The following is a 15,193-nucleotide window of genomic DNA, read 5'->3' as shown; positions in this document are numbered from 1 at the left end:
CATAGGGGGCTTTCATTTTTTGTGATTTATTTGCAAGAAACAAGTTGTGCAAATTACAGTACGTCGGCATGAATGGATGACAACATCATGAATGATGTCACAGTTGATAATGACATTATCACCATGAATGATATCAAAGTTGTTAATGACAATAACAACAACATTGATGTCACACTTGGAGAATGAAGTCAGGCAATCCAGTCAGGCTGGCTTTTGGACCGTAGGTGGCGGTGCTCATTCTCTTGAGTCTATGTTTGCTCATGGCCAGCACTTTACATTTTTCTCTAGGGGAAAGAGAGCCAGCATGTTACATCTTTTCAGATGAACAACACACTTTGCTGCTCTGTCAGCTCTAGATTTCAGGACTGGATCTTATTATAACCAGTGACCCCGGTGACCCTTCTAGCAGTATGGTATAGTATACTACAGCATACTGATGATGGTTAATAAACATATTTCCATGGTAAGTCCAAGCGTAGACAGAGATCTACCACCGTCTGAAGGGACTAACATATCCCCACATTTATAAAACTCGAAAACCTCCATGAATGTGCCTATAATGTATGGATTTAGTAACAACCAAAGTCGTTTTTTGAGCATGAAGTAAAAAAAAAATCTCGTTTGCGTACAAAAAACTCCACTGGTTTGTCTTTCAGCATTGTGTGTTTTGTTGTAAGATGCCGTTTGAGTTGCGATGGTTTCATGGACTCATTGCCGAGATCATCACCAGATACCACACACTGTGGCTTTGGCCTCCGTCCCGCATTTTTCCGTATAGTTTTTCGCTTTTTGCAGCCAGCTACCGGTGCTGTGGACACTTCACACTACTTATGTTGCTGCTAACGTTCGCACTCCGCTCGCCGTCGTTCAGGCTGTTTAAAATATCCTCCTCATGATCCGCAGTCTTCGTCCTTTTAGTTCCCCACTGGAGCCACGACTTAAGTGGATTTGGACCGCACATACTTTTTTCCCCCTATCTCCGCTTACCACCCTGGTAAGTGTGTTTGGCTCCAGAATGCCTTAAAAGAACTTCAGATTTAATTGTGCCCTGTACAGATTCAGGAGGTTTTCTCAATAGGAGGACATTGAAAATGACCTCCTCTGGTTTGAACACCAGGCAAGGACGTTGAAACTGAGAATGAACAAAATTTTTAAAAGATAAACAAAAGCTGTGAAGTAACTTCAAAGTAACACAATGTCCACCAATTTTCGCCAATATCCATTCCCTGAAAGGAGGCACTTCAGAGTCTGATAACTTGATACTATTCACAGACTTAATATTTTAAACAAAATATTTTAACATTAGCATTTTGCACCGCATGTTTCCTATTCCTTATACATCTGGTGCTATGTGTTCCAGAGGTTTTATGAAGATACATTTTGGAGCACAGCTTCTCTGGCCTCGCCAATACGTTCCTTGAAAATATGGATGATCCTTTTACCCTGTCCCAAGTGTCTCAATGAAGTATTTCATTTTATTTTAGGGTAGTACCTATTTGTGACCACTGGATGTTACTTTTTTAACTTGTGCATTTGTTGTACAGTAGCCTACACACAGATCTATAGACTGAGATCAGCCAATGCCTCATCAGCCAGCCCACCACAGTTCCATATACCTGTGCATAGATAGAATACCTTAAAGCCTGCAGTGTTAGACAATCACAAATCAAGTTCAATTAATTCCAAACATTAGGATGATGATAAATAGCAGCAGGATCAGCTACCGGCGTTCCCATATTTCTGTATACAAGCTTTCAAGATTCGATGGAACTCGCTTATTCGAGAACACGCTCTGTTATCAGGGCGTCAGAACATTTCACTCCTTTCACCCCCGAGAATTCTATTCACTCTATTCTCGTCCCACAGCAGGTGCAGCAGGGCACACATGACCGGCATGACCATCTCACTGGACTGTTAATACTTCAGGATAAACAAAGTTTGTGTGTAATATGTTGTACTCTCTATTATCAATGGGTTAGTAATTTCAAAAGATCTATCTAATCTATTTAAGGTAAAAGTCAATATAGCTTCTAGCTAATTTCCCACGTAATGTTTTATTGTAAGGTAGTAGCTACTTTTGACCACTGGTTGCTGCTGTCTGAACTATACACAGTGTTACTGTGGTACTGAGAAAAGGAGAACAGAGAATGATTTAATTATTGGCCTTATGTATCACTAAAATATTTCAAGTTCAATCATTTAGTAGGTTGCACTTGTCTTTCTGACCAGTAGACATTTAGTCATTCTCCACCAAGGTTTCAATGGTTCAATATTTGACTGAATGCCACAACTGACCTCCATGAAAGTGGGCATCATTTGTAGACAAAGTTGTAAGTATTACATTTTTCCAACATGGTGGACAAGATAATGCAATTTCCTGATGTGACTTCTATTGTGTACTTTCATATTTTTTTCAACAAAAGGTACCGATTTCTTTAGCAAGGTGAAAAGGTTCTCTGACACAGAAAGAGCACAAAGTGCAGTAATGGAGAAAGGGTTCAGGTAGAATGTGTTTCCATTGGGACTGGATCGGATCAGACCATGAGGAATCCAAACAGAAATCCAAGAAATTCTAAATTGTTCAAGGATATTTTACCGCTTTACCACATTTAACAAGTCCACATCACGTTTTCATTTCAAATCTCATTTAATTAAAATGAGAAACAATCCAACCATAAAAATAACACGAAGTCAACAAGTATAAAACAAACCACCGAAGTGCAAACAATACAAACAAGTTAAGTAGTTTGATGAACACCAGTAGTAAAAGCATGCATAAATCAACAACCTGCACAAAACATTCAACTTTTTTTTTTACAATGTCACTAACAAAAAGCCTTCCACAGGCTGCAGCACTGACTTGTAAGCATTCTAACCCCTTAGTGTCTGCAGGCTGTGAAGGACTTGCTTGGCGACCGCCCGATAGGCTTCACTCTGCATGCCAGATGCAGTGGGTCCAGGCAAGATCATGACCACCCCTGTGAAGGCCGCCATCACCCCAGGGACTTTAACCCTGTACTTAAAGGAGACGAATCCATCCAAGCCGGCATGACTAAACTGTAAATCATAGAAGGGATGCCCACCCCAGAATACCTCACACAGCTTACGAAGGACTGTCACAGGGGAGGGCGAGGGTGCTGAATCCTGGGAAATGAGGGAAGAGGGTGGGGGCTGGGAGAAAGTGGGCTGTCCCACTGCTCTGCAGAACCTTGGAGGAGTTGCTCGAGGGTGACCCAGCTGAGAGGCAGGGACTGAAGGCTGTGTGTTGTTCAGAAGATGACCAGGGGGCTTAGAAGTACGTGGCAAGAGGCTCTTTGAGCGTCTCAGTGAAGTTGCTGGCTCTTCCTTTTTCTTAAATGGTGACAGCCATTTGACTGACAAAGTCAAGTCATACTGCTTCTTGAACGCTGCAAATGAAAAAGACGAGGAAATACAGCTGAAAGGATCACACCCACGTTTGACACGTTCAGTTTTCGGTGTAGTGTACATTACTGCCAATCATACTGTGCATTTCAGATTGTTCAATGTCTTTCCGAACCCCCATTCAGCCACTGGAAAGACAGTGATGAGAGAAATCTATACTCAGCTTATCTTGTTCCAAATACTTTTTGCACTGATGCATCCGTACACAAATGTCCGGATCTGGGGCCTCATTTGGAATTATAACAAAATACTTTATCTGAGAGTGAGTGCACCGGTATGGCAGCTCTAACCCATGCGTACGTGGACAAACGAGTATCTGGCGACCCCTTTGGACAGGCAGTGATTGAAGCCAGAATTCATTGAATGAAAACTTTGTAAGTAAAAGCAATTGTGTCCCATTGTAAGGTTTGGGATATCGCTCTGATGCCAGCTGTTTTGGCAGGTATTCTGAAAATGTCATCCAGATTCATCAAGTTTCTTTACACAGTGGGAGAACAGGTCAAGCAAAGTCCAGTTTTCCAAATGTAATGGGCCCTATTGACGGCACTCATTTTGCAATAAGAGCACAGGTTCGGAATGAATTTAATTAATGCTATGATAATCCGATGCAAACATGGTGCTGACACGATGGCCTGGCTCCTTTCATGACTCTTTATATGCTATACTATTTCACATTTCATATTTTTATTGGCACAAAGCAGTGTAGGGAATAGACTTGGGGCTACTGCTGTACCTGATGGCTGGCTACACCAGTCGTTTTCAGCCTTTTTTGAGCCAAGGCACATTTTTACATTAAAAAAGTCCTGAGTCGCACCACCAACCAAAAGTGTTCCAAAATGACACAATGATTGCAGTGATTGGATGCCTCTGGCAGGCTAAAGTGTGCCCGATTGTGTTATGCCATCCTGCATAATGTATCAGTAAAAACAGGGTCCCTCCCCGCCGGACCTTCGAGACCAGTGTTTTTCAACCGGTGTGCCGCGGCACACTAGTGTGCCGTGAGAGAACGTCAGGTATGCCGTGGGAAATAATCCAACTTCACTTAGTCCGCGAGCCGGGCCAGCGAGCCAGACCGGCAGATCAAGCGAGACAGACCGCGGATCGCAAATTTCGAAGCGCGCACTCCCCCCCGGTCAACAAAAGGGTTGTGTTCAATCGCAGCGCACATTTCGAAGCGCGCAAAACTTTTGGTGGTGTTGTCATGTAAAAAACGTGCCTTGGCTCAAAAAAGGTTGAAAAACACTGTTCTAGACAGAGATACGGATAATCGTCCAATTTATGCAGCTGCAGGTAATGCGGTGTCCTTAAAGAGGTACAGCAACAACAAGCAGGCTTACTTGTGGAGCCGATTGAATTCACTGCCACAGCAACATTCCTCCACTCCAGCAACATCCTGTTCCATGTTCATCTCCACCTCAATATAATTTTTTTCACCATGCTTTCCTGTAATTTCACCATTCTGGATGAGCTGCGGTTCCAGAATGGCTAGTTGAAATATTATTTGCATAGACCATATATGGCTTGTTGTGGGAGTGGAGTGTGCCAAGTTTTTTTGCATAAAGGGGTGCCTGCGCAGTTTTTTGAGTCCAACTTTTACTCTGCGTGTGCCATTTAGTCAGGAATCTATGCAATGTTTTATAAATGAGGCCCCAGCTTTTTTTTTTAAATTGTGTACTGTATGATTGACATGAAGGTTACCTGGGACCTGTATGTCTGTGACATAGACAGGAATGAAAGTATTGACACTTAATCACACATTTTTGCTTTCAATCAAGTATTATGTGACACAGTGAAGTGAAGTCGTGTAAATGTACAGAATCAATAGGAGTCCACCACTCTCAAAAAATATATGACGTGTTGCATAAACGTAACGAGGAAGAATCTGCCTGTTGATAAAAGTATGTGGAGATAGTAGAATCCAATTAGGACATTTACAAGCCTGAATGAATGAATGATGAGTACAATCACATACTCTATATAATTCAGTGTAAGCACACTTTAACTGTTGATTTTGACGATTGCCTTAATTTGCAAACATGATTAACATGAATAAAATCATAACCTTATTTGCAGTAAAAAGTACATGGAAACATACTGATTATGGCTTCCATAGGCAGGCGGCTATGCTGCCCAGAAATAATTCAATATTTCACACCGTCAAACTTCATCAGAATTGAATGGAACTGATTCCTCAGTCATCTAACCATCCGACCTCAGCAGAGCCTCACCCACCTTCCACCAGCATTTTCTTGGCCATAGAAGCTGCATGGTGTGTAGTGAAGGTAATAATAGCCGACAACCCCTCTGAGCCAATCCAGGATTTGAGGGACACTTCATCCACACCCTCTGTCAGATCACACAGCACCTGGAGGAAACAGAACCAACACCTCATCTGCAAGCATCAATAGAGCATGAACGGCAACACTTTTTAACAAACTGCCATATTCAGTGTTGTGATCTTGAACATAGCCTCTCAGTCATGGTCCTCCTATACCTCTACCAGCTCTGCACACAAATGATCTGATAAACCAGGTGCATTCACTTGCTGATTTATTTGATCAGAGTGTGTGGGCGATGTTAAGCATCCCGACTGTAGTAATTGGGAGAAGAACTGATCAATTCTGGTGGAGAGAAAGGGAAGAGTCTCTTATCATCCACCCACCAGAGTTCTGCATTTTGTGTTTCTGTGGAGCTCTGCTTGTGCAAGTACTACTAGGACTACGTAAATACAGCAACAACCATTTCAATTTATTTCCTAACACATGCATCTTCATTACTGTACTGTAAAGCAAAAAAGAGCCATATTTATGAAATATATTATTATTATTATTATTATTATTATTATAACTATTACTATTATAATTTACTACCTATGAATTAAGGTGAAAAGTATTTAATTTAAATGTTTTACATCTGCTGCATATAACGGTTTGATTCATATTCACACTTTATCCTATCCACAAATTATGCTACAGAGCCTGATAAAAGGCTAGGGAAGTTTTAGTGTGTAAATACTGTATGGTCATAATAAAAGCTCTGAGATGTTCTGTTCTACCTTCAGTAGGCTCTCTGTCTTGGTGGTGTACGGCAGACCTTGAAGGCAGAGATGACGTTTCTCAATGCTGTAGCAGACACAGAGACCACAGCCTGGCTCCAGAATGTGGCCGTGCAGCAAGCGGATGGCATCAAAGGCAATGTCGGGCGAACCATACTTGGCATAAGCAAAGCCACGGTTCTGGCCGCTGAAGTTCATCATGAGCCGAAACTCCCAGAGGGACCCAACCGAATTGAACAGAGGGATCAACAGATCCTCATAGATGGTTCGTGGGATCTGACTGATGTAGATCTCACAATGGGCCCCTGGGGCAGGGCCATTCCACACTAACAGGGAAACGCAAAAAAGATCAGAATGTGTCATTTAGTGTCATTATTCATTTATCAAAGCCTTATCAACAAAGAACATCATACCGACAGTCAAACATGGTGGTGGTAGTCTGATGGTCAGGGGCTGCTTTGCTGCTGCAGGACCTGGACGACTTGCTGTACTTGATGGAACCATCATTTTTGCTCTTTACCAGAAAATCTTGAAGGAGAATGTTCTGCCATAAGTTTGTGACCTTAAGCTCAAGCCCACCTGGGTTATGCAGCAGGACAATGATCTGAAGCCCCCAGCAAGCACACCTAGCCAAAGTCTGGACTTAAATCTGATTGAGAGGCTGTGGCATAACCTTAAACAGGCCGTTCATGCTCGAAAACGCTCCAAAGTGGGGTGGCACAACCAGATATTAGGTTTAGGGGGCAATTACTTTTTCACATAGGGTCAGGTTGTTTTGTATAGCTTTTTTCCCTAAATAAATGAAATCATCATTTAAAAACTGCTTTTTCTTTTCATGTTATCTTTGTCTGATATTAAAATTTGAAAAAAATCTGAAACATTGTGACAAGTGTGACAAGTACAAACACCCTGTGCCATACAAAGCAATTACTGATACTAATTAGAGAAAATCTGTGTGATTGAAATGTCACTACAATCTAATTATTTATTCCGATGTCTAAGGCAGAGGTGGGCAAACTACGGCCGGCGAGCCACATCGGCGCTATTGAATGCGGCCTGTCAAATACTGGGACAAATATGGACAGTTTGCCGAATTAAACAGGAGAAAGTACCGGCCTGCTTAAACGGATCCAGGATAAGGTGGAAAGAGGAAAACTGTAGGAAATTAATTTTCCAACATTGCATAATCCTGTGGTTCCCAACCTTTTTCTGCAGGGAGATGCAGGTATAATGTCTCAGTGTGTGTGTGTGTGTGTGTGTGTGTGGACGGGGAAAGAGAGAGTCCGGTGGCACATAGACGGTACATAGTTGGCGGGAGCAATGTTACGGTTACCGGTTACTTATTCAGATATGAATGTACAGTGTGCCAGAAACTGTTGAAAATAAAGCTGCCAACTTCTCAAGAACCACTGAGTTACAGAGTATCAACTTCCACACCAGAGGAAACATCTCCCCTGTGCTCCTTGACCACGGTCTGGGAGACAAACAGGAAAATGTTGACATAGCTAACTAGCGTGTGAAGCAGTGCGGCTCAAAACCAACAACCAGGCAGACGAGTCTCAGTAAATACAGAGAGTCAAACCTGATAACAGAGGTTACAAACACATGAAGTAATAATGTTGCGATATAAAGTATAGTAGTATAAAGTATTGCCTCATTCATTTGCCTTGTGGCAAGTTGAGGGCAAGAATGTAAATGAGAAATGTCATATGTGGTAAGACAATTCACATTTTATTTCCCTGTAGTGTATGTTGGTGCATCTCACCCTCAGGTGGCCCTCCATACTTCCTCTGGCCATTTACTTGATGCAGCTTTATATTGGTCATTTTCAGCCACGTCTCCAGAGCCCTCACCCGTTTCTGGTTCTGTGGAGAAGATATGGGGTTAAAAGTGTTCAAGTATTGAACTGAACAGAGATGTGGTCAACCCAGGTGTAGACACCTATTCTGTAGAAAAAGACACGTGTTCTGCTTTTGATTTGAGATGTATGACCTTTGGTCCAATCAGAACTTATGTCAGAGGATGTCAGAAGAATTCTAGGTATGCAAAAAGCTGGAAAAGGCTCCAAAAACTGCTTGCGATCATCAGACAAATGGAGGACCTGTTGCTAAGAACATTTTGAGTCTTTGTTGAAATATGATGATCATTGAAATAAATTTGTATTTTGGAGTGACCAAGTCATTGTTACAGACACAACAGAAATGCTATCTCATGACTTGCAGAGGGCTGTTCATGCAGATATGTTTGACATCACTAAGTGAATCCATTTTGTAGGGCTGAATGGGTTGTTTCCATTCAAATATCACTGGCAGCTGCCGGAAACGCTACTAGGAAAGACAAACGTAATGTTATTTCTGTCAGGGAAAATAAAGACAAATGACTTTATAGCAGCACACCTTGGACGAGATTCAGTAAGGGCTTAGCAGGGCTTTTACGGACAATAACAACAGTTTTTCCATATTTATCAGCGTGACACACGGGGTCTTGTGTTGGTACAAATTAGAGAAAGTCACAACTCTAAAATTTGTATTTTGGGTTTGGAATTTCTCTCCTTCCTTTTTTGTTTTGTTTTTTTTGTTTTCATTCACTAACATTCTTTTGTTAAAAGTCGCATACTTAAAGCCCAATTGTGTTATATGGTTAATGAACTCATAGGTCAAGCATGTGTTTGTTTTGTAGCACGTTATAATTTGACAAGATACGCTTTTGTTTGCATTACAGTGTTTTTGGGTCTGTTGTTGGGGTGGGATGAAGTGTCCCCACTCACCAAGCATGATATATTTGGATTCACACGATCAACACGTGCAGAAGGCACTTGAAATTGATTGAATTGGTTCATTGTAAATGTTTGTGTTTGAGTCTGTGCAGCCTAAAAGGGGGGCACAAACCAGTGCCTTCCTTGTGCCGGTCCCAAGCCCGGATAAATGCAGAGGGTTGTGTCAGGAAGGGCATCTGACGTAAAAACTACGCCAAAAAAACAAATAATAATAATAATGGTTATGCCCCACAGGTAGGATGTGAGTGAGAAGAGAAGGAGAAATTCTGGAGTGAGTTGGATGAAGTAATGCAGAGTAGCCCCACAGGTGAGAGTGATGATTGGAGCAGACTTCAATGGGCATGTTGGTGCAGGCAACAGAGGTGATGAGGAAGAGATGGGCAGGTTTGGTATCCAGGACAGGAATGCAGAGTGTACAGAGAGCAGCGTGTGATCAGGGAGACGGGCAGGAAACTTACTTGGTGTGTCATCTGGGAGGAAGGTAGACAAGGAGACTTTGTGGTGAAATGAAGAACAGGACAGGAGTACAGGGAAATGCAGCGTAAGTCGAAGGTAGAGGTGGCAAAGGCCAAACAAAGGGTGTACGATGACCTGTATGCTAGGTTGGACAGTAAGGAGGGAAAGACTGATTTTGTACTGATTGGCCAAGCAGAGAGACAGAGACGGGAAGGATATGCAGCAGGTTAGGGTGGTGAAGGATAAAGAGGGAAATATATTGTCAGGAGCCAGAAGTGTGATAGGAAGATGGAAAGAGTACTTTGAAGAGTTGATGAATGAGGAAAATGAGGAAAATGAAGAGTAGAAGAGGTGACCGTTGTGGACCATGAAGTACCAAAGGTTAGTAAAGGTAAATTTAGGAGGGCATTGAAGAGGATGAACAGTGGAAAGGCAGTTGGTCCTGATGATATACCTGTGGAGGTATGGAAGTGTCTGGGAGAGGTGGCACTACAGTTTTTGACCCCGTTGTTCAACACAAGCGAGAAGATACCTGAGGAATGGAGGCGAAGTGTGATGGTGCTGATCTTTAAAAACAAGGGAGACGTGCAGAGTTGTGGCAACTACAGGGGGATAAAGTTGATGTGCCATACAATGAAGCTGTGGGAAAGAGTAATAGAAACTAGGCTACGGACAGAGGTGAGCATTTGTGAACAGCAATATGGCTTCATGCCAAGAAAGAGTACCACAGATGCAGTATTCGCTGTAAGGATGTTGATGGAAAAGTACAGAGAAAGTCAAAGGGAGCTCCATTGCGTCTTTGTAGATCTTGAAAAAGCTTATGATAGGGTACCGCAAGGAACTGTGGCACTGTAAGAGGAAGTCTGGAGTGGTAGAGAAGTACATTAGAGTGGTGCAGGACATGTATGAGAGCTGCAAGACGGAGGTTAGGTGTGCCGTAGGTGCGACAGAGGAGTTCAACGTGGAGGTGGAACTCCATCAAGGATCAGCCATGAGCCCCTTCTTGTTTGCTATGGTGATGGACAGATTGGCAGATGAAGTCAGACAGGAATCTCCATGGACCGTGATGCTGCTGCACAGTTATTTCTTCTAAAAGAGACTTGAGTATTACATTGCCTCATTTATTTTTGATGTTGAATGCAGATTGCACTCACTTTTACTTGAATTGAGTAAGCAATATGTTGGACTGTAAAACGGAGATTATCAGTCATAACCGGGCTATTATTTGTTGTGGAATAATGCAGTGCATACTTTGTTTTGTGACATTTGTTTATTTTCAAGAGAAGATGATTGAAGAAGAAAATATTTAAATATTAATGAGCCAAGTCTGATATTTATTTTAGGATAATTAATTGTTAGTAATTGCATAATCAAAATAAACTGTAGATTGATCGAGTAATCGAAAAAATTATCTGTAGATTAACTGTAAAAAATTCTCGTTAGTCGCAACCCTATCTTGCACACCCTATCAAACTTTTGCATGTTCACAATGAAACTCTCACTACAAAAACAAGTTAGTTTGATTTCAGATGTTTCAGACGGTTTGACATTACATTAGTTTGTTTTCAAGAGAAGATGAATAAAATATTGTCTCATTAAATATTAATGAGACAAGTTTGATATTCATTTTGAGGAATTTAATTGTGATATTGAGTGATAAAATCTGTAGATTAATCGACTCATCTTAAAAATAATCGTAAATTAATCTGTAGATTAATTGCTAAAAACATTAGTTGTCAGGTGCAGCGTTCTGTTGGCCGAGCTGCCAAAATAAGCACACAGCCAATCGTGGCGTCCCAGAGTAACGCGGAGACACTGCAGAGGTATCTTTTTGGTTGGAAGGGGCTGTGAACCAATCAGAAACTGAGATTTTTAGATACTTCCATTTCAATCAAACCCTCTCACACACCACTGAAAAGCTTGTACGTTCATCACTCATGCACTGTGTAAGAGTTTGATGTTGAATGTGCAAGAGTGTGATTGTGCATGTCAAGTATGAATACTGTCTCATATGGTCTCCTATAGAACACACCTGATTAAATTCAGCAGCTGTGATGAGATATCTACAGCAGTGCTTTTTTGCTCTTAAATGCTTGTCTTTAATGTGAATTTACTTGACATGGTCATTAAAGCTAAGATATTGGGTCACATCTGCATGTGATGTTGCTGAGTCACTGCTGTATTGTGACCTACTCATGCACTCTGCCGAGTAATGGTTTGCTTCATGTGTAATTTCTTCATGCAGACCAATTAATTAAGTTTAAAGTAAAGGGGCCATTAACATGTGCAACATGTGGCCCTAGGTAGAGAACATGAAATTATACGTGTGTGCGTGTGTGTGTGTGTGCGTGTGTGTGTGCGCGCGTGCGTGCGTGTGTGCGCGCGTGCGTGCGTGTGTGTGTGTGTGTTTTGACGAATTTAGTTAAGCGCATTCCAGAAAGTAAACTGAGCAGCGCGAATTTAACGCAACCGAACACCAAACACGGTAATTATTCCCATCTTCACCATTTCATGACATAATTGCAGTAGTAAGTTAAGTTAAATCCTAATTACCTGAGTTCTCGTGCTCTGCATGTCTGCGGTGGGGCTCGCTCCTGTGTGTGGGTAAGGGGGGGAGGGGCGGGGCCACTTACTGCTCAGCATCGTCCACTCTCTCTCTTTCATGGTCTACTTTCTCTCTTTCAAACAACAAGAATCTTACAAATGTCCGGGACTGGTTGTGCTTGTGTAGTATGAAACTGCATCGTAGTTAAAAAAAACTGATGGCGTGTGTTTTGAGTTGAGTGAACACAAATCACAATAAATTAAATGATTCTTATTGGAATATTCCAGTCCGCTCTATAAACCCATATACCGCCTGTAGGGGGCGCCGTGTGTTCTAACGAGCATAATCAATCACAGCTGCAGCTGAGGACGCCAACGTTACTTTGATTGACGTTATGAGGAATATATATTGGGAACCTAACGTGTGTAAAGTGTTTTTGCAAATAATTTATTTCATGATTAGAGGGGCGCTCATAAGAAGTAAATACCTCTACAAATCATGGCTTCCTTGGTGGATTTAAGGAAAGAAAACTAAAACAGATTAAAAAAAAATGATTTATCACAAGTCACCATCTGCAAATTTGGCAGATATCAAAAACAATGTGAACCAGCATGTTTCCTGACCATGATAACCACCCCTGTAATCCAAAATACAGCATGGGTTTAGCTAGGTGGCCCTCATCTTATGCCTATAAGATTTGGATCTTATGCCTATAAGATAAGGGCCACAAGTGATGGGGGACCTCCCATTGGCCAGAATTTAATGATTATATAGGCCTAAAAAAATATTTTGTTCCAAGTAATAGAAATAAAAAATATTAATACATAATCAGCTTAAAATATTCTAACAACAGATAATGTGGGCCCTTTGTCCCAGAAAATAAAGTTAAATAATTAGATTTTGATTGTTTAACTCAATGAGTTCAAATGTTCAAATGGTAACGCCAAAATGTGTGTGCCAGTGTGCAGTAAACAATGGCCACAAAAATGAAGGAAAGAATGTTTGAATCTGCTTAACGAAACAGAAAGGTGCAGAAAGTGAGGGAGCACCGTGACCAGAAGTCTGCTGCTAACTCTACCAGCCACACATCACAACTCAACTGCAATGAAAAGTGAAGAGACATTGAGAAAGGCTACCTGGTATGTTGGGAGAGAATTGATGAACAGGTGCTGGCCTACTGGTCTACAAAGGGTCCTGAATGACAAAACAAAGATGCAGACTAGATGGATCTCCTAGCCATGGACTGCAGATTCAAAGCTCCTCTAGTGTTATTGGCCTCCTGTTGACATGAAATGGATCCACTTTGATCTGGATAGATTCATTTCCCTGTATATTGCTGTAGCCTCTTCTGTTAATCTGTTCCAAGCAAGCTGATTGGTCTGTAAGAATTACACAACATGGGGACTTTTCCTTCCCTATGACTTACTGATGTGATTGCATCTGACCAAATTATCAGCAGGTCTTGTTTTTACATGTATAATTAAAGACTTTACATAATACTGGAGCCAGTTTTGTTTAAAAATGCCTTAAGTTCCCCAGGAAATCCACCTGTCCCAGGAGAGCTGTTATTTGTTATTGACATCTTTTACCACTGCTTCTGAAATTGGCCAGATCAACCCTTTATTCACAGTCTGTGAAAGCTCAGAAGACTAATTGTCACATTCTCCCCCTGCTTGTCATGATTGCATTGGCTGCTGAAAATAACTACAGTCCCTTCCTTCTTCAGGTGTGCCTGGTTTGATCCTGATTGAAGTGAAACCAATCAATAGGAGCAGGGACCCTCTCTCTCTCTCTTGCCCCCCCATCCACCCACCCACTACCCACCCACCTCCTGGTCGCTGCAGCAGCTGGTGTTCTGTGTTTGGATTCTGTTTGGTTTGTTCTGCTGGGCTTCTTTTGGGTCCAGATGTCCCATTTTTGTGACTTTAGTTCTGTGTTAGGTTTAGTTTTGGCATTTTTGTTAGAGGGAAGACACCAGATCCTACAACTATTTGAAGGCTTCGTTTTGTTCTGTTTAGTTTTCTTTTTTATGGGTATTGGGTTTTGGTTATGTTGTTCCTCTGTTTAATAATGAACTCTTTGTGCTGCAACTGACCGAATCCTTTTGATTGTGTTCAACTTCCCTTTTGATGGAGAGCCTTTTGGCTGGGAGTCCTAACACTTGTATAGTTCTTTGTAAAATGTCCTACAGGCCCCCGCCACTTCCTTACTTACCACGTAGCTATTTCAGATGGTAATACCGAATGTCTTATCTTTAGGACAACTCCATTAGATTGCGATTTTTCTCAGCTGAAATGCTAATAGACGACTGACTATAGCGTGGATTTGTACCTTTGTTCTGTTTTCATCTCACTTTCCAGTTCTTTAAACATTTAGTAAACTTTAAACTTAAAAGTCAATTGGATTGGATAATTGGACGGAATTTTCTTCTGGTCACAGCTTTTGCTCCTTCCCACAACACTGAGGGGGATACTTCCTCATCATCATAACATTCTTCAATACATTGACAGATCCTTTTATTTGTTAACCATTAAAACAGTGATGCATTGAGCCTGCAGTATTTTAAGAACTTTTCAGAGCTCAGTTTGTATTTAAGCCTTACAAGTTAGTGGTCCAATAAAGTAATGGGTTCTATGATAAATGCCTGAATTCCTTAATCCCAGGATTCATTGCTTTCTAACTATCAACTAAACCAGCATAACTTTTATTGCCTTAGACTTCCTGTTCATGTTTGTAATGGTAACCTCTTCACCACCTAATTAACTCACTAACATTAACTATCTAAACAGACCTACCCTGCGTGTCCTTCAACTCTTTCCCAACTGCAAAACAAATGCTGCTCCTGCAAAGGTGGTTGGGGATGGGGACAGAATGTCTTCATGAAGCTCTAGTTGGAAGGCGACCTACTGTATGCAACTGTAAGTATTGATCATCCAAA

General features: G+C 41.5%; 1 protein-coding gene across 1 annotated transcript; it reads right to left on the bottom strand.

Annotated features, from left to right (window-relative positions):
• Positions 1-2,827: 2,827 nt before the first annotated feature.
• dnd1 (DND microRNA-mediated repression inhibitor 1) lies at positions 2,828-8,745 on the bottom strand. Its single transcript, XM_076149249.1, has 5 exons — positions 8,695-8,745; positions 8,244-8,343; positions 6,479-6,804; positions 5,656-5,788; positions 2,828-3,407 (listed from the first exon to the last, which is right to left on the bottom strand). The coding sequence occupies exons 1-5, from the start codon at positions 8,743-8,745 to the stop codon at positions 2,872-2,874; spliced, it is 1,146 nt and encodes a 381-aa protein (XP_076005364.1). The 3' UTR covers positions 2,828-2,871.
• Between the last annotated feature and the right edge of the window lie 6,448 nt (positions 8,746-15,193).

The sequence above is a fragment of the Genypterus blacodes genome, unplaced genomic scaffold (assembly GCF_046128005.1).
Source record: "Genypterus blacodes isolate CSIRO-AG114 ecotype Tasmania unplaced genomic scaffold, CSIRO-AGI_Gbla_v1 ptg000044l_1, whole genome shotgun sequence".
NCBI lineage: Eukaryota > Metazoa > Chordata > Actinopteri > Ophidiiformes > Ophidiidae > Genypterus > Genypterus blacodes.
The sequence above is the reverse complement of the archived record's forward strand: the minus strand, read 5'-3'. Positions and strand labels throughout refer to the sequence as shown.

What these genes read in the sequence shown, in the direction of transcription:
- dnd1 (XM_076149249.1), bottom strand. Translation starts at nt 8,745, where the DNA reads ATGGATTCACTTAGTGATGTCAAACATATCTGCATGAACAGCCCTCTG. An exon ending in GCATGAACAGCCCTCTGCAA is followed by an intron (nt 8,344 to 8,694) that starts GTCATGAGATAG and finishes TCTTCTCCACAG; the next exon opens with AACCAGAAACGGGTGAGGGC. An exon ending in CAAGAAAATGCTGGTGGAAG is followed by an intron (nt 3,408 to 5,655) that starts GTGGGTGAGGCT and finishes TTTCATTTGCAG; the next exon opens with CGTTCAAGAAGCAGTATGAC.